The 18,859-nt window shown below is 46.2% G+C and overlaps 1 protein-coding gene across 2 annotated transcripts in view; it reads right to left on the reverse strand.

The window, feature by feature from the left end:
* MAP4K5 (mitogen-activated protein kinase kinase kinase kinase 5) overlaps positions 1 to 18,859 on the reverse strand; it is a 50,238-nt gene that overhangs the window by 15,733 nt on the left and 15,646 nt on the right. For both annotated transcript variants that reach the window (XM_065748412.1, XM_065748404.1), the window contains exons 2-13: positions 17,535 to 17,592; positions 8,138 to 8,228; positions 6,964 to 7,028; positions 6,155 to 6,210; positions 4,942 to 4,989; positions 4,805 to 4,847; positions 3,313 to 3,385; positions 2,308 to 2,439; positions 1,758 to 1,820; positions 1,023 to 1,104; positions 522 to 638; positions 125 to 203 (exon numbers count right to left, since the gene is read on the reverse strand). In XM_065748412.1, the coding sequence (XP_065604484.1) occupies positions 125 to 203; positions 522 to 638; positions 1,023 to 1,104; positions 1,758 to 1,820; positions 2,308 to 2,439; positions 3,313 to 3,385; positions 4,805 to 4,847; positions 4,942 to 4,989; positions 6,155 to 6,210; positions 6,964 to 7,028; positions 8,138 to 8,228; positions 17,535 to 17,592 (907 nt within the window). The remainder of the gene's footprint in view (positions 1 to 124; positions 204 to 521; positions 639 to 1,022; positions 1,105 to 1,757; positions 1,821 to 2,307; positions 2,440 to 3,312; positions 3,386 to 4,804; positions 4,848 to 4,941; positions 4,990 to 6,154; positions 6,211 to 6,963; positions 7,029 to 8,137; positions 8,229 to 17,534; positions 17,593 to 18,859) is intronic.

Genomic DNA, 18,859 nt, shown 5'->3' on the forward strand with positions numbered 1-18,859 from the left:
TGCTTCTCAAATGTGCCAACAGTGGAACAGATTTTCCAGGGCACACAGCTGAAGAATGACCCCAGGGTCCTACTGGTATAACAAAGTAACATCACCGTAAGGGCAAAGCACCTTAGGAACTCACAGTTTATCTCTGACGCTGTCCTTTCTGCCCTGACATTCCTGTTTGTAGAACGAATCGTATGGCGAACAACAGAGTGAGGCTGCAACAGAAAAGAACACAAAATATTATGTGGTTTTACGTTGTATCTCCATCAACAATCAAACCAATGAGGAAAAAGAACAGGTTGCAACTGTCACATACACCACCTTTGTCCCAGCCAAGACCCTGCACAACCTGCACCTCATACACACCCTAAGGCAGAAGTGTGATGTCCTGCTCCTCCAGCACAGTAACTCACAGGAGCTGTAAGAATGCTGGGGCAGTGCTCCTGTCAAGCTGCAGCCTTACATGGTGAGAGCAAAGCAGGATATTTAAACAGTATTTTTACCCCAAGCCAAAAAATGAAAGATGTTCTTACCTCAAAATCATCATCATCGACTTCACTGCAGTGTGTGTGGTTGTCAGGATTATTAACTTTGTCCAACAGCTCAACTGCTAAAGATCTTGAGAGGCCAGGCTGTCCAACAAAGCTGTGCTGAAACCACAAAAAGGAACAAGTTACATCACGCAGCTGATACACAATGTGAAATAACAGATGTTCAATTCAGAACACTGATTTCTGCCATTTTTCTGGGCACTCAGCTATTTCTTTAGTGGCATCTCTGTGGCTATACTTGATATCCCCCCAGTAAGCTGCAGAGAGAACACGAGACAACCTTCTGCAACTATCCCAACCAAAAGTCATATCAATTCTTGTCCCTGAATAAAATCTTGCTGCTTCTTATAGTTAATTATTGTCTCTTTCATTCAGACATGCTGTAAGACCAAGGAAAGAACATGGCTCCAGTTTGATTTCCCATGGGTGCACTGCTCACTTTGAAGCAAGAAATCACTGATGGCTGTTGCCCCCATCACTTACAGCAAGGAGCCTGTCTGCTGTCGGTCTCTTCTTTGGATTTTTTGTAAGTGCTATTTTGACAAAATTGTGGAATGTTGATGACCTTAAAGAAAGAAAAACGAGGTCTTACAGTTAATTTTTCAGGAAGGTGTTTTTGATTTAATCACTGGTACTTAAGAGATGATGAAGGGATGCACTGAGAACACTGCCTCAGTACCTCAATGCACCCCAGGTTTGAATAACTACGTTACCAAGTTAAGAAAATAAGGGAAACAGAAATCCAGTTTCTGGAACTTGCATGGCAAACATAGCATACAGAAAACAAACTGAGCATGCAGGGTACTAGTCCAACTTTTTCCAGGTTCAGCTGTTACAGCATTAACTGTGAGTGAGGTACCCAGCAAAGCTTCAAACTCCAGGCAAACCCATTTAACACTTCTTGGCTACAGACAGGAAAACGAAGTACAAAGTTGCAGACAAACTGAAGTCTTCCAATTGTCTCTTCTTCCGCCCACAACGTTATCTCAAGTAAAATAAATCACATTCTGCTGCTGGAGCTCAGTTCCCTCATTTGCTCTCCATGGACACCTGCAGCATGCAGCTCCTCACCCAACCCTCCTTCAGGTGAGGTCACTTCTCAAGGCACTGAGCTTAAAACTAAGCTTTTTTTCACAGCCATCCATCCTCAATAATGACAAATACTTTTTTTTTCATACTGTCTGCAAAATACTGAGCAAAGAAGAGGGCTACACCTACCATTTTGCTTTCTCCTTTAGCTTTGGTGGTTGAAAATTGCTTTTTGACATTAAGAACAAAGCCCTGAAGGTAAAGGAAGAATAATGTTATTATATGGTGGAAAAAAAATCATTTTCATTCTGGTATCTAAACACTTCAAATTAATACTTTATGATAAGAATCATAATGGTGAAACTGGGTTACAGACTCTGCTATCCTAGAGACAGATGTGGTAAAGCTGTTGATTTTCTTATCTTTAAATACAGTCTTTATAACGCCATGCATAATCCCATTAAGCGTCAGGTTACGGTTTCTCTCCTGATTTATTACACTTAATCGCAGCATTGCTGACACTACAACTAAAATAAAATAGCAACCTTAAACCTCCATTTCTGATTTCAATTCTAAACTGAAGTCTGTAGCTTCAGGGCGGTGCCTTCAACACTGCCACAGCTCAGGCAGAGGGGAGCAGCTTGGGGAAGGAGCCCTGGTGAGAGCTGTGCTGCAGGCAGCAGTCCCTGCTGGGGCTGAAGGGGCTCAGCCAGGTGAGCGGGGTGCCCTGCCCACCAACCTCATGGGGTGCAGGTCGAACATGGGGGGCTGAAGCTCTGCGAGCTCGATGGCCGTGATGCCGACCGCCCAGATGTCACACAGCTGGTTGTAGCCGCCGTTCTTCTCCACCGCCGCCACCTCTGGGGCCATCCTTCAGAGAGAAGGCATCAGTCAGAGAACAGAGCAAAGTGACGGGGGTGCAGGAAGCCCCACAAGAAGCCTGCTGCTGCCTGCAGGGCACAAAGCAGGCTGAGTGTTCCACCTGAGGCCACCAACCTGCCAGCAGAGCTAGGAATAGACCCAGAGCCTCACCACTCCTGGTGCAATGCTGTAACAAGCAGATAATCCTCCTGCCCTGTGCCCTCCTGCTGCAGCCAATAAGGAGGGCAGCGAACAATTAAATGCCATTGTCTGGATTAAGCTGCATGTACACACCCAGGCAGTACTAAGAACATCATCCTAAGAGAAAGGCATCTGGTACTGTCAGAACCCAAAAGCAGCTCATTTACATGTGTAATCCAGCTCGAGATTCATGCTGATATGACTGCACACTGAATGCTGTCTTCCATGGAAAATTAACTACTAGAGATGATTAAATGATCGCTTAAAGTCTGTTCTGCTGTGCAGAAGGAACTGTGAAGAAACCTGGAAGATGTCTTCAGGTTTATTCCTGAGAAGAACATGAAATTAAAGAGAATCCACGTGGCCACTGTGCATTCAGATAAAGGGAGAACGTTCTGCATTAATGAACCTGGGAGAAGCAGCCATGCTGCCCCACCTCCAGGCACAGCCTCACAGCACCAGCAGCTGCACTCAGTGCTCCCCAGACACCATTCCCCCTTTGGCATTTAACTTGGAAGAAAGGGAGTGTATCTGTTTGCTTCATCTACTTCAAAACACTCTTGTATGCTTCTATATTTACTTATTTAGGCACCATTCAGCATGTACGTTTCAGAGCTCTTGGCATGATCTGTAAATGCACACTTAGCTTTGCAAGCACACAGCAATGGAGGTTGTTTCTTACCAGTAAGGGGTACCGATAAATGATTTCCTCTTTGCTATGGTGGCTGTTATTTTTGCTGCTACACCGAAGTCAGCTGGAAAATAAAATCATCATTCACTTAGAAATCTGAATGTAACACTCCAATTTCATTCTAGGAAGCACCACATTTGAAAAAGCACTCCCATTTCTAACACAAAAAATTCATTAAGCTTTGACAGTTAAAGACTAATAAGAGCAACTAACTTCTTCACTGGCATATTTTGGAATTAAAATAATTAGTTTCTACATACAGCTCACCCACCATCCTGCTCCTTTCCTCACTGCTTTTCCACCTCACCAAACAGCAAACAAGCAACCCCACAAAACTCAGAGGGTATTCAATTTAACAGCTAGGGGGAAAACCAGCTTTGGAAACAGTACTCTGCTCCTTACAGATAGCCCCCAGAGCCATGGGGGCCACCTGGTCTTGCTTCTGGAGATTCTGTTGGGGGATAATGAGCCCTTCCTCTGAGAGCTGCGGACGATCAGGTGGTGTTACAGAGCCACAAGTCATTCAAGTCCAGCTTTATTTTTATTGCATTTGTAGTATGATAGATGGAGGATAGTGGTGGACAGATGCAACTAGCTTGGCAGGGACACCAAGTTTAATGGAGCTAGTGGAAGCTCCCATCGGTTTTAAGGTTTTTGCTTCCTGAGGGGCAGCAAAGCAGCTGCTCACAACCACTCCTGTTTCAAACCCAGACTATGCCCATCTCGTTCTGTCTCCCAGGATGTCTCCTTGTCCGCTCCTTCCCTCCCAGAGAGCCCTCACTGCAGGTAGGCTCCTACAAAGAGGCAGCAGGCAGGCAGATGGGGGCTTTGAAGGCAGGGTGCTCAGACAAAAGATCTGCCCTGCCCATGCCCCTCTAAAAGCAAAGCAGCATTAGAGGAAGCCAGCAACGCCAATCTCTTTGAATGCTTGTCTGCAGAACCCAGAGTGCTTGACAAAGAGAGCTTCCTCACCTCCACGTACATGGAAACACCCAATGCCACACACTGAGCTGGAGGCACAGCCAGGGACAGACCCTGCATTTCTACACACTGCCAGGTGCAGAATTGCCCTTCTGGCTATAAATGTTCCCATCAACACCCAGTAACCTCAGTCCCAGGGAGAGCTGGGAAGCTTCAAGGCTGGCTGGCTGAGAAAAGCAATTACTGTAATTACTGTAACAGAATGCAGAACTTCTCATCTCACTCATATGTGTTCTTACATCCCGAAGTGCAATACAAGAGGTTTGTAGCACAGAGAACTGGCTGTATCAATACAGGACTTCTGCTGTAAGCTTATAAACTCAGTCACTGCTGTATGTGTGCTGCTCAACAGAAAGAAGGCCATACAAAATCTGAATATTCTCACCAAGACAAAATTTCTTCCTCAGAGAAAGGCTACACGGCCACATGCTAAACCCATCACTGATTGCATCCAAAAACTCCTATTAGCTTTCCTTCTTCATATTAACTTCTGGCCACTTACCTAACTTGACATCCCCGTAGTCTGTTAGTAGAATATTTGCACCCTAAAACATAATGAATAGAACATTAAACTGCATTGTCAGGAGTATTTTTCTGCGGTAGGAAGTTTAAGGTGGGGTTCTCAAAGTTCCAAGTTACCTTTATATCTCTGTGCATTTTGCCCTTCATATGCAAATAAGCGAGACCCTGGAAACAAAACAAGATGTGACACTTCGTTTTCACAGCTGTTAACAGACTGCAGAGCCAGCCCCATCCAACCACGTTTAATCACTGAATGTGTCTTATTGCAAAATTACAAAAATTTGAGATTAGCAGGCAGGAAGTGTGCCAGGTTCTGTTCCTCATCCCCAGCTCCAGCCAAGGCACGTGGAGATCCACACAGAGCAGTTCAGCATTCTACATTGGTAAATGGGCACTTTCAGAACAAGGCCCAACGCACAGCACCGCCTCCCTCGGCTAACATCAGCTCCAGTTTTGAAATCCTGAAGGTTTCAGCAAACAGGTGCTGTGCAGCCCGGCCTGCAGTACCAGTTCCTGCAGCAACAGGAGATCAGGAACAGAAGTGCCAAGCAGGTGACTGCATGGGCTGCACCCCCTGCCTCCAGCAGGGACCAGTTCAGCCACTGCTTCAGGGAAAGGTGTGTGGCTTCAAGATTCTCAATTATCCACAGATGCAGACAGCATGGAGGGAAATGCTTACAGAAGCACGCCGTCTTCATCACCTTATCTTGGATTTCAACAATTACAGGCAATCAGAAAACAAAACAGTTGCAGCCACCTGGTTGTAATCTTTTCTCCACAGATGATTGGAATTTAATGCCACAATCAAGCAGGTGGTTTACATCTTTTTTTGTACATTTAATCATTAGTATCACCCAGTTACTTACCCTTGCCTACTGGGTATTAGCTGCTTTCAGAGCTTTGTCCTAAACAACTTCAGCACCGAACTGCTGTGTTACAGCAATGCATGAGAACTGCCCAGACAGTGCTCAGCCTGCAAAGATCTGTGTTCCACGTTTTCACTGCCACCTCCAGGATCACCAAGGGACAGGAACAGCACTGAGTTTCAGTATTTCAGTCCTGCAGTGGGATCCACATCTGCTCATGCACCATAGCAAACTGCACCACGAAAGCAGCACTGTTCTGACAGTACCTGCACAAACCTTGCTGTGCCTCTTGCTGATTTTTATTTACACAATATGGACAACTGGGATTGGCCTCAGGTGGATTCCCAACGCTACCAAATGGATGTGACAGCACTGCATCGTCTTCTGAAACCACTCTTTCGTAACTACTTCTGCACAGTCTCTATCGTATACGACTCTACAACGTATCTGCAGCAGTACAGTACCTGCAAAGTTTCTCTGCAAACATATGCAATCTGCAACTCTGACAGAGGTCCCGTTACTGAAAATAAACAGAAGTGTGTAAGTCTACAGGCTGTGGCATGTAAGTAACATTGAGAAGCAGCCCAAAAAGCAGTACTGCCGTGGCAGTTAGAAGCCTTTTCTACTTTTTATGGTTGGACTAGATGATCTTGTAGGTCCTTTCCAACCTAATGTACCTATGAACCTACACAGACTGTATTTTACACTGAGCTGAGAAGAGGGTTTTGTTTGTTTGTTAGAAAGGCTTTCTGCAAGAAAAACAACAGCTCACCAACAGATGACAATGCCCACAGTGAGATTCCATAGCTAATTAGCACCATTTCTGGTTGTGAACTAATTTTTAGAGGTCTTTTATTTTTCCAGTGCCTTCAGAAAAAAAAGATCAACTGCCACTACACACCAACACTGGAAGGCACAGGGCTGGCAGGAGCCCACCGTACAGCAACTGCAGATACTGAAGAGCTCTCTGGTGGGATAAACCAAGCTCCAGTTACCTGCGTGTCAGGAGAGAAAGGAGCAGTGCCATGATTAAAAAACTAAGTGTGTTCTGGCGTAGGATGGCAGGAAATAGGCACAGAGCAAGTGCTGCTACACTGAGCAGCACTCCTGACAAACTCTGCTGACTGTAGCTAAAAAACACTGTTATTTCTTCAGAAAAAAGCACATGCAGTACTGGCCAGCACCAACTGCCCCGCAGTAATTTGCTTTCAGATTTTCCCCTTTGCATCAATCATTCAGAGGGTACAAAGGTTACAGTGAGTTCCCAAAGTACCGTGGTAGATATCTTGGAGGGATCCCCCGCCGCAGTACTCCATGCATATCCACAGCTTTTCACGGCTATCAAAAGAAAGGGCAAACACAGACATGAGGAGCTGGCTGATCTGTATGCAGGACACATGAGTAACAGCCACTGAGAGTATCTTCTGTTGGCCACCATCACTCTTAGTTTAAAATACACACTGATACACAACAAGCAGTTCCACATTCTACATGTTACTAATGATATATCTCTCAATTTATTATCTCATCTATCAGAATGACAAGCTTTAAACTTCTAATTTATCAGATGCTGCTTTACCACCAACCTCCTAACTGCAAGGAAGGAGACTGAGAAAAAACACCTGAAGTTCACCTCCTATCAGCAGGAGCACATCAGCCAAGCACGCTAAGTCACAGCTTCAATCTGAGATTGACATTACCTCATCATACCTAAAAAATCCTACACGGCCTCCAAAAGAGTTGCTGGGGATTTCAAAATGCAGCTATTCTGTGAAGCCCACTTGGGCTGCACAGATTACTCGAGAAAAATGCAGCCCTCCAAGAAACCCACAGACAGAGCCTCATTGAAAATGACCACATCAGCAAATTGGGGATATATATTCCCACGGAGCCAGCTGATACATGGCACTGCTCCACCGAGATGGAAAATATCCCCCAACTTTCTATGTAAGGTTTAATGTGTGTGCCTGCAGATGCAGCCAGCTGGCAAAGCCTTGCTCTCAGTACGTTGCCTCTGCTGCACCACAACCACGAGCAATGCTGCTAGCAGCAGCTCAGGCTGACAGCTCTCCTGTAGTTTGCTGCCTGTACTTTCCCATTATTAAATACAATACCCCAAAGCAACTCTGCCCAAGCTCGTTTTATATTATGAGTGATAGACGTTTAAAATCTGCCCAGCAAGTGAGTAGGATTGGATATGTTGCAAGAGTCTCCAAGGGAAAAGTTTCTTTCTGTTCCTAGTGATAAAAATATTCCAGCCTTTTGGCCAGCAGAGAAAACAAAGTATTAGTCACTTTTTTTAATTATTTTTTTGTGTTGTTTAAAAGCCAGAAGAGAACTGAATGGAATTCAAGCCAGAGAACACAGAGAGGATACAAGTAATAAACCAGACAGAGACTGTCTTAGGAAAAAGCCAGCAGAAACGCAGGTAATGCAGTGCTGTTTACCTGAGATAGCTCCCAAAATAGGCCACTATGTTGCAATGTTTGCATTCTTTCACCATATATATTTCCTGCTGGATCAACGAAAAGTCATCCCCTGAAAAACAGGAAACAGTCACCATTACAGCAACACAAAAATGAACTTTGAAAGCGATCTGGAAGCATGTGTGCAAGTCACAAACACCAGCCATGGGCAGCACAGCGTTCTGGTGTGCCAGCCACTCCTCCCAGCTCCACATCACCAGCACATCACTGAGGGTGCACTCTATCACCTCCTCCAGGTCACTGATGAAGATGCTGAACAAGACTGGACCCAGCACCAATAACCCCAAGGGAACACCACTAGTTACAGCCTCTAACCAGGCTCTGCGCTGCCTGCTAGAAAACTACCAGGCTCATCAAGCACGACTTCCCCTTGGTGAGTGCGTGTTGACTACTCCTGAAAACCTTCTTCTCTTCCAAGTCCTTGGAGATGGCATCCAGAACAAGCTGTTCCATCACTTTCCTGGGGATGGAGATGAAGGTGACCGGCCCATAGCTTCTCACCTTCTTGAAGCCTGGAGTGGCACTGGCCTCCCAGCGGTCCTCAGGTTCCTCTCCCATTCTCCACGGCCTTTCAAAGATGACAGAGAGCAGTTGGACGACCACTTCTGCCAGCTCCCAGATCACACACCGTAGGCTCATCATTAAAAACATTTTGTCTCCAAATGTCTCTGCAGCAGCATATGGCCTGCACACCCACTCAGCCACTGCTGACTCATAAGGAGAAGCGCAGAGCCTTCGTGGCCCATCCTGTGTGTGTGTTTGGTGGCTAGGACAGCTACACCAGCTACTTGAGCCCTCTGGCTGGACTTGCACAGCCTGCCAGCACACACTGCCCCACAGCACTGCTCCCTGTGATGGAAATCGTGGCTCTCACACACACTGCACTGCTGTTCACTTATGCAGTGAAAGAAGTGCCTGCTTGTCCTATCACACCAACACCATCTCTGGGACTCCTACTTAAGAAAATAACACAAAAGGTAGAGAGGGACACGCTCGAACAAACATGCCCAGCAGACCCTCAAGGGCTCCTTGCATATTTATTAATGACACGGAGAAAGGCTTCAGCAGGGAAAGAAAACAATAGCAGAGGAGTTTAAAAAAAGATTCTTGACATTTGGAGCACAAACAGTACTTTGCGTAATGAGAAAATGAAAAGGCAACACAAGCTGGGCAACTGAACTTAGTACAGATTTTGTACAGACACTGTGCTTGCTTTATCGCCACCTTTCAGCTATAGCTCGGCTTGAAGTTGAGCACCCTGCATACAAATGATTGCTAGGAACACAGAAATGCTGAGTTGGAAGCAGGTGGGTTAATCCCTCCTATTATTTGACAAACACCCAAAGGGAAATCAGTAGATACCCACAGATATCTCTTTTTAAAACAAAGATCTCCAAGAAAGATCAATCAAAGCAAGTGTGAATGCAAGCACTGCCTTCCTCTAACACTGCAACTCATCCAAAAGATCAGAGAATGCCAAAGCCTCAAATCAAAGCATCTTTGACATGCACAAATCAGCATTTCAGAAGAGTTCAATGCTGTCATGTGAAAACTGTGACCAAGAAGTGTTCCAAAAGACCAAAACCATCAGTAGGCAGCACTCTGACTTGCTCTTCAATATCACACTGACTGCATTGTCTGCTGTGGGCCACTGACTATCATCTACTGATAGTTCTTCAAACTACAGATAGGAGAGAAGGAAATATGGTGATTTGGACAAGAAAAAAGGCTGCAGGAGATATCAACCTTTGTGTACATGAAAGACACTTGGTAAAAAAAAATAACAATAATTTGTTCTGCTTTTCTATGGTTGGACAATTAGAAACAGGTTTAAATTACCTTAACCTATAATCAGGATAAAGATGAGTTTTTCCTACCAAAGGGCCAAGGAGGCACTGAACTCAGTGATAACACCTGTGTGAAGCGACATGCAAAAGGTGAACTTCTGATCTGCAATTAATAAATGGAGAACCTATGAAAGAATTGGGGCAACCCACACAAAAAAAAAAGAATTAAGAGGGATTTGGAAGGAGAGGTATGGGATTTATGTGAGCACAGAGCTGACAAAAGCAGCAAGCAGATGGAAAGAAGAAGAGACGTAAGCATGAGAAAAGTCTGGCCAAAATATGTAGAAAAAGATCCTGAAAGATCAGGCTCTGAGATAGCAGAGATGTATAGTGCTTCAAAGACCAGAATGAATTCAAAACAATGGAATTCAGAGTTTCCAGGCAGCTGGAGTATTAATCTTGGCAAGAGATGCTGGAATCGGGCAAAAATTGAATATCCTTGGATAGCATGAAAATAAAGACAACAGAAAGACAAAGAATTTGTAGAAAATACTTCATCAAGGAGACGTCAAGATAAGAACCATTAGTTCAGAGGTGACAGCATAGCCACAGAAAGAGATTTTCATCTGTTTTAGCCATCAGAGATCTCCTGATGCTAAATAACACGGAATTGGAAAAATGTCCTTTCTGTCCACTCACATGTTTGCAATTACAGGTCCTGGGGCATGCTGAGCAGGAGGCAGTTTGGAGAGCTGCTGTAAACCACAACAGCAGTGCAGTGACTCACTGCAGCGTGCTGCTATCATGCAATTTCACCTCTCTAACGAGCCATGCAGGACACCATGGAGGGTTACAAGGGAATATTCTCCTCTGGCCAGAGCCCGCTTCGAGGCTGTGCTGCTCTGCACAAAGAGCTGCTTGTCCACCAACACAGCTGGTGGGGAGGAGGGCTACTGGAACTTGTGGCCGCATCATCTCACAGTTGACTGGGTCAGATTTCAGAAGCTAAGCAAGGTAAAGCCTGGTAAATTCATGATAAACCCGTATTTAAGCGGGTGATCATCGAGAAAACCGGCAGCCCATTAACACTTGTGAATTATTTATTTGCAGGCACTAGTTCTCACCTACGTGGATCTGGCACGGTATGGGATGTCCTGCCTGGGCCCACACAGCCACTCCACAGCACGGCAAGGACTGCTGGCTCTGGTGCCCATCACACAGCATCGTTCTGAGCGTGCCTGACCTCAATGGTTTGCGAGCAGATTTACTCCTGGCCATCCGTGACACATACTGTCATGTGCTCCACCGACTGCTTTGAGTGGTGCCATCCTGCAAGGTCACTGCTCACACCTCTCCTGGCTCAGCTGAGATTCACTGTACTGTCCAGGAGGCTCCTTGGGGAAGAAGCTATTGTTATAGTTGGTTTGTTCTGCACTTCAGCACTGCATCACAGGATGACGCTGTGTGGGAACAGAGGGAGGGACGGGCAGGCAGCATCCAGGGCTCACATGCAACTGGGCGGAGAGAGCTGACAGCATCTGGAGGCACTGACAGTGTCACCAAAGGGTGGGACAGCAGCACTTACTGAGGCCAAGTGGTGCAGGCCGGCCCTGAGCCACTGCTCCCAGCACACGTGGGCAGACACTGCTGTGTGGGGCACTGATGGTGAACAGCAGGCACAGGGCATCGACTCCGAGCATCAGCACTGTGCCACCCTCTTTGCTTTCCTCACTGCCCTGCAGACCTGCATTGCTCTGTGCCAACCCTTTTGAAAACTCCAAAAAAAAAAAATCCTATTAAAGTCTTTAATAAGAGGTATACTTCAAATTTTACTCCAGCATCTGAGCTGTTTTATCCATAGCTCGTTCCTCTGGATTAAAGGAAACCGTCTCTGGAGGGGTTCAAGAACTGTGGCACTGAGGGATGTGGTTGATGGGTTTAGTGGTGATGGGGTGGGTTGGACCTGGTGATCTTAGGATCATTAAGGTTGGAAAAAACATCTATGATTCTGTGATCCTCCTGCTGCCTTCCTCGTCCATGCCACCAGTTCTGTGAGTGAAAGCTTACGCTATGTGGAAACATGAGCTCACCCCCTCTGGATACACCTATTTCTGAAGGCAGAATAGCAGATTACAAATGCATTATAAGTGTGCAAGGCAAAATGAAGCCAGATTTCAAGAAGTTACAAGTAATTAAAATGCTGGGCACTCTATATCGTGAGAGCACGCTGTCTCTGTTCTGCTTTGTGTATGTTCAGAGCAGCTGTGCAGGTCAGCAGCAGCACCCAGCAGTGCGTGGTATGGCACAGGAGGAATGCCCAGCCCTGAGCAGCAACAGCATGTTTGGGGATGCAGGCATTCAGCTCATTCCAAATGGGAATCGAGGGCTGCTGGCAATTTCTGACTCAGTCACACCGGATGTGATCCCAAACCCAATCAGTGAAGATGGGAAGAAATAACCAGAAGTTATTTTTGTATTTCTTGAAGCCCTGGAGCTTTCAACAACTGCTAACATCCCCAGGCTTACTCAAACAAGCCTCAGGCTTGTTCTTTTCCCCATAGCTCACAGCATCTTTACTGAACTTATTACACAGACGACACTGCAGCATTTCTCTTCTGCCCCAAAGGGCCTTGGAGCAACACCACAGCTCCCCTGCGCTGCAAGCATCCCACGAGGCCGAAGCACAGCCCACACCTGGCTCAGCCCTAAGGCTGCACTCCAACGAGCAGCACCAACAGCCACCTCTGAACCACGAGATGCAAACCAACCTTAATAAAGCAGTGCTGGCTGTGGGTGTCCTGAGCACAATGCTACACAGCACCGGGGATGGCCTTCCCACGTACAAACAGCCTTGGATGGTGCCAGGTAACAAAGATCCAGCTCAAAGCACATAACCAGCTACTTCTGGCCCTTAGGAAGATCCCACATGGAAAACAAATGTTCAACCAGATGAAACCCACTAACAGGACTCCGTAATCCTGTGCTACAGATTACCACCAGCCCTCAAAGTGTCAGAGGTTTCTGAGGTCACTGTTTATCATCACAGCCGCACTGACACCAGACGTCCACTAAGTTCAAAACATTTTATGACATTTTTCCCAGGGAGAAAATTCTGTGGAGTAAAGCTGCCCTGGCAAACAGTTATCTCTGTGTTGACTCCACTCTCGATTCATCTGCTAAACCCATAGAAGGAAGTGGCTTCAGTGTTTCAGATGGTTTTGGCTTTTACGCCGCTGAGTACAGTTGGATTAGTTTCTGAAATAGAATTGGCTCCCAAATTATTTGAAGCATTTGTACTCGGTGAATGCTGGGAAATGTCATTAGCGTGCCATAATACTTTTGCCTAATGCTCTCCAAAGCCCATGCCAGAAAAGTGAAAAACACTGTCTATTTTGATTCTAGCAACACAGCTTAAGTAACTGGTAGCAGAATCAGTTACTGCCCAAAAATCCAAATGAAGTTATGATGGTAACTTTCGAAATGGAGCTCATTTGTTTTGTCTGGAGAACAGACCAACAAAGGCGACAGCAGATGAAATAAAATATGCAGTTGGGGTCTCAGTTCTAAGCTGGAGTCTCATTACCAACTCATTACCTGCAGCAGACGAGGGGTTAACAGGGAAGGACACAGCCTGTCCCTACCCTCAGTGTCAGGGTTTTGCTAGGTCCCCCAGAACTCTGCCACCTTACTGCGTGCTGCTTCCTGCAGCTTTAATTCCACACATTTCTCACCTCCTGCAGGGCACTCCTCGTTTCCCACAGGCTTTTGCCTTTTGATTCCAACTGCCCCCTGTCCATGTGTTAAACTAGTGTTAAGTCTGGAGCTCATGTTAAGTCTGGAGCTCGTGTTTTTCCATCTGCAAATGAATGCTCACCTACAAAGCCATCTACTCCTTCCCCACAGAAGATGCTGTAGATCAAAGGGAGCCACAGTCCTGCTGAATAGGACCTGGGGGGAATGTTGGAAGTTGAAGGTCCCTTCCATCTCCAAGGACTCTATGATTTTATTCTGTACTCCATTCTGGTGACTGACGTATGAAACACACGAGCAGTCATTGTGCCATGTGGTCTGACAGCAGCTCTGCTGATGGTAGAGGGGTGCCCTCCCTGGGAGAGCCCCCACCAGCAACACCTGACACTGACTCAATCCGAGACCTGATGGTGCTCTGCAACCACAGCACAAAAACTCCAGTCCAAACTTAAAATGAGTCTGAACACTGGGAACAAGAAGCAGCTGATTTATTTTTTAATCTGGAAGGCTTTGAACAGCCATGTTTTCCTGTCCAGCAAAGACAACAAGCTGCTACCACAGTTACAGACATCCCAGACTGCTGCACATAAATAAATAAATGCTGTGAACCCTCCTCAGAAACAAAACAATTCCCTGAAGGGATCCCTGTCAAGAGGCCGTGGGTGTCCATGCTCTCGACGGAGAGCAGGCTAGTAATGTTTTAAAGGTTATTTGAAAGCACAAAGCAAAATGAAAACAACCCCAGAAGAAATCATTTCCCTAGGGCAAGCTGGGACTAAAACATAATGAAACCTATAAAGACACGGTCGTTGATGCTAATTAGAATGGGCTTCTCAGCAGCGATCATTTGTGGTCAGAAACTCATGTTGTTCACTGCAGCACAGCAATCTGAGACAAGGATTACTTGGCCTTCAAAGGGTCCTGCTCTTTCTCCAGCTCCAACAGCCTCACATGTCCTCTGCCTTCAGCCCTCACACACATCTGCTTGGCTGAGAAACCAAGCAGAATTACAAACCAGCACTGCACCGCAGTGCCAAGGAAGCACTGACAAATGGAGCACACAGAGATGGTTCCTCAAACACTGCCGACCTCCAGAGAGTCAGAAAAACCTCTCAGTCAGAGATGGCATCTTTGTATTTAACAGTCCTTTGTGTGTTTTTCTCTTGTATAAGTTTGCACAGTTGCTTTTCACACCTACGTGAGCACAACTGGATACAATGAAGTGCTTGAGACGTGCAGAGAAAACCACACATCCTTGCTGCTTGGAGTCTGCCATCAATCACTGCCACCAGCTCTGGTGTGGTGTCACTGACATGCAGGCACCAGGGCAAGGGACATAGCTGCAAGAGGACAGCATGAAGCAAGTAGGGCCAAGACAACTGTTGTGAGCCGTTAAACATAATGCCTTTCAGTTCTGGAACACAACTCCCAGACACAGTGAAGACCCATGCTGTGCACAGCACCAAATAATCACTGAAAACAGACAGCTCAGCTTCATCAGGCTGCCACCAAAAAAGCCAGCTCAAGGAGTCACTGAGTCACAGAGGTGACACAAGTGGGAGCTGAGGTCACACCTGAAGTTTTGCCCATGGACCACTACTGTCGAGGTCTCACCACCACGAACTGTGGTGTAAGTGGGTTCAGAAATGTAAAACATCACTGCAATAGGGATGGAGCCACAGCCACCGGCATCTGCACCACGCAGAGCACATGATGCTGAACCTGGGGGCCAACACATGGAGATGAGAGGTGCAAAGGAGGTGGCAGCGTCCTGGGGTCACTCTGTCACCAACAAAGCCTGCGCTGTCTGCTTGCTCACCTCTGCTGGCAGATGCTAATGGAAACTTCAAAAAAGGAGAAAAAGAAAAGCTGAAGAACCAGGCTTAGCTCTTCTCATCTATTCACTAGAATTTTTCAAATTCTTCCAGCTGGAAAAAAAAAAGTTCAGATGTCAAGAACTTTTAACTGTTTAAAAAACAAACCAACCAAACCGAAATAAAACAAACCCAACCTGGAAATGAACAGCTCAGCTCATGAGAAAACTTAAATCACTCAGATCAGAGGATCTCGGATGTGGGAAACCCCAGATCAATCTGCCTGCCATCATTTTTACCAAAGAGGCCAGCTATCACCCTAAAAACAGGGCAAGAGTCAGTCCCATGGGATCAATTCCCATTTAATTCACTCAAAAAGCAAAACATACTCTACACTTTCAGCAGGAATCAACAACATTACCTTGGAATATCTTACAGGTCAGTAGGGAACACAATATCCTGCAAGGAGAGAGAACTCAACTGCACGTCTTCACATTCAGAAAGACAAAACGGGTCTGAATTTGCCCCCTAACCACATGATACATGAGGATTCACACAGCTTTCCTCCACAGCAGTGTAAACGGCACTTCAGTCTTCCTGATAATCCAGCTGGAAGATGTACTGGTGCTTGAGCTGGCCAGAACTCTTGGGTTGGCACACTGGATTCAAGAAGTTCTGCTAGAAAGCTGGAGAAACTACAGAATACAACACCAGAAGACCCTCTGTGTTCATTACCCACACCTCTCTACCCAAATGAACCAAGAAACCACAAACAAACAGAACTGTGTATTTCCTTGAGCAAGAAATAGGAACATGCTGACACAGCAAGATCCTCATCAAAGTGACAATCTTTTAACCTTTCTAGTCAAGAAAAGATGTTAGGTGCTCAGGGAGTGGAGATGTTTCAGAGCTGGTCTTCAAAGCCTTGAATGTCCGAAGAGAGGTTGGGACTCTGGTGGCCTCTGGTCCAGCCCTTTGCTCCAAGCAGGGCTAACTGCAGTCAGCTCAAGTTGCTCAGGGCCCTGTCCCAACAACTCCCAGGAGTCTTCCAGGGCGGAGATCCCACCATCACTTCTCCCACACTCTCCTTATGAAGAGTTTTTCCCATTTCCAGCTGGAATCTCCCTTGCCATAGCCTGTTCCTGCTGGCTCCCAGGCCACTGCTGGGCCCCACACTCTGCACCTCTGCAGTGGAAGATGGTGTTTAGATCCTTCTTCAGCCTTCTCGCCTCCAGAACAAAAAGCTCAGTTCCATCAGCCTTTCCTGTGTTATGTGTCCTTCCAGATTTTCCTCTGCTTTTCCCCTAACAAGTTCTGTATTCCCTGTAGCACTCCATTCACAGAAGTTAACCCACCACATCTCCATAAACCCTACTACTTCCTGGCTTTGTGACCACACATAAACTTCCAGTGTCCCTTAATTTCTCCACAGACTACAAGTGATAACAACTTGGGATGCAGTGGGAAAGCCCCCGATCACAGAAGCCTCATCCCCTGTCCCAGAGAGCCAGGACCCCGAATGCACACAGCACAGGAGTTCAGGCAAGGACAGGCTGTGGAGATGCTAAGGAGGCACGGAGATGCAGAAGAGGGATTTGAAAGCTATTCCAGAAGGCACCGACTTTCCCAACACATCTTTGGTGGTCACTGGCACCTTTGCTTGGTTCCCTCCCTGTTTTGATTCACACAGCTCCCCACTCTTTCACAATCTACCATCTGTCCAGAATCTTTTCTTCATTCTGCAACATGCTGCAACTGCAACAGCTTTTTAAGAAGCAACAGATAAGGCAGATAAGAATGAACAAGGAAATAGTGAGCAGGATATAACCAAAAGCAATGGTACATCCTGCAGAGCTTCCTGTCATCTAACCACTGAAACAACAACAACAACAACAAAATAAAATAAAACCCACTTCTTTTGTCTGGAGCTTTGCAGCCATGAAAATCAACGTGTGTGAAAAAACTGAAACTGCAAACCAAAAACATAGGAAAGAATGCAAAACTTACCAGGCTCTAACTTGATTATTTTTACAGCAGCCAGTTCTCCAGTATGAAGATTTCTAGCCTGAAATAAGAGAGTTAAGACACATTCTATTATACTGCAAAGGCATCTCACAGAGTCTACAAAGGAATGAGCAGATATGCTGTGGTGTAACGTGTTACATATACTGCGCAGCGCAATTAGCTGTGAGCAACCTGAGTGAGGATTACCCGGTCTTGGCATTATCACTGTGCCAACCAAGCTGGAGATCTGAAGGGTTACCAGCAGTTCCTTCCAGAGCTTCGAAACCCAACCAGCTTTTTGTCATCAAATGAGAGCTCATGCCTTCAAAAACGCCACTTTGAGGGCCGTTAAAACGGAGGAGTGCATGCAGCCCGTGCAGACTGGAGTGATGCGAAAGTCTGTGCCGCACCGTGGGCTGCCAGAGCATGCTGAACTCAACCCACCCACCTCACGGTGTGAAACCTCAGCGTGCTCTGAAAGTGGAACTGAGGCAGAAGAGAGAAGCTCTGCAGATGCAGCATGTTTCGTGGGAACAACTGGACTCTTAAACTCCTCCCAGCAGACCCTGGCTGACTCGTGTGGTCCCCATACTCTTCCAGATGAAGGGGAATGGAGCTCCAATCCAACCATCCCACTGTACCTGGAGGGAGCACTCCTGTAAACTTCCCCTTGAGAACTCAGTGCTGGAAGAGAATGTTACAGCAACCTTAGAACTGGAAAGTTTTATGAGGGGATTTCAGTAACGCTGTTAACTCTGGTAAATTGAGCTCTAAATCACTCAGGCACCATCACCAGAGCTAAGCTGTATTATTTTTGACACGCAACCTAATCCAATTAGGGACTGTGGCATTCCCTTTTTGCTGAGCATCCAATGTCTTTTGACTCTTCTCTGACAGAAGTTTGGTCTTCAGAACACACAAAATCTGGTGAAAGGGTAAACTGTAGAAAATCTGAGGGAAACTGAGCCAGGTGAGATTGATTTGATTTAGGATGAGGATGCAAAGGAAATCTGCCCAAGGGCTGAGCTGGAGAAAGCCACAGAAAGCAGAACAGAATGCTCTGCTCTTGCTTATGGACAAGAAGTCTTCATTTAGCAACAGGTAGAGCAGGAGCTTGAAATACAAATCCCTCAACTGTGTCAACGCTTGGTCAAGCTTCCAAATCAAGCTTTCTTATCACTGGGCAAAAAAAAACAAAGGCCAGCAATAATTGGCCCACTCAAAGTCCCACGGCGCTCAGGTAAGTGCCATCTGTCAGCACACATGGTAGCAACACTGGCAAGTATGACTCAACTGAAAACAAAGCGAATCTGAACAACTGTGCAACA

The sequence above is a fragment of the Cyrtonyx montezumae genome, unplaced genomic scaffold (assembly GCF_038088225.1).
Source record: "Cyrtonyx montezumae isolate F1298 unplaced genomic scaffold, pur_monq_1.0 scaffold_10, whole genome shotgun sequence".
NCBI classification, from domain to species: Eukaryota; Metazoa; Chordata; class Aves; order Galliformes; family Odontophoridae; genus Cyrtonyx; species Cyrtonyx montezumae.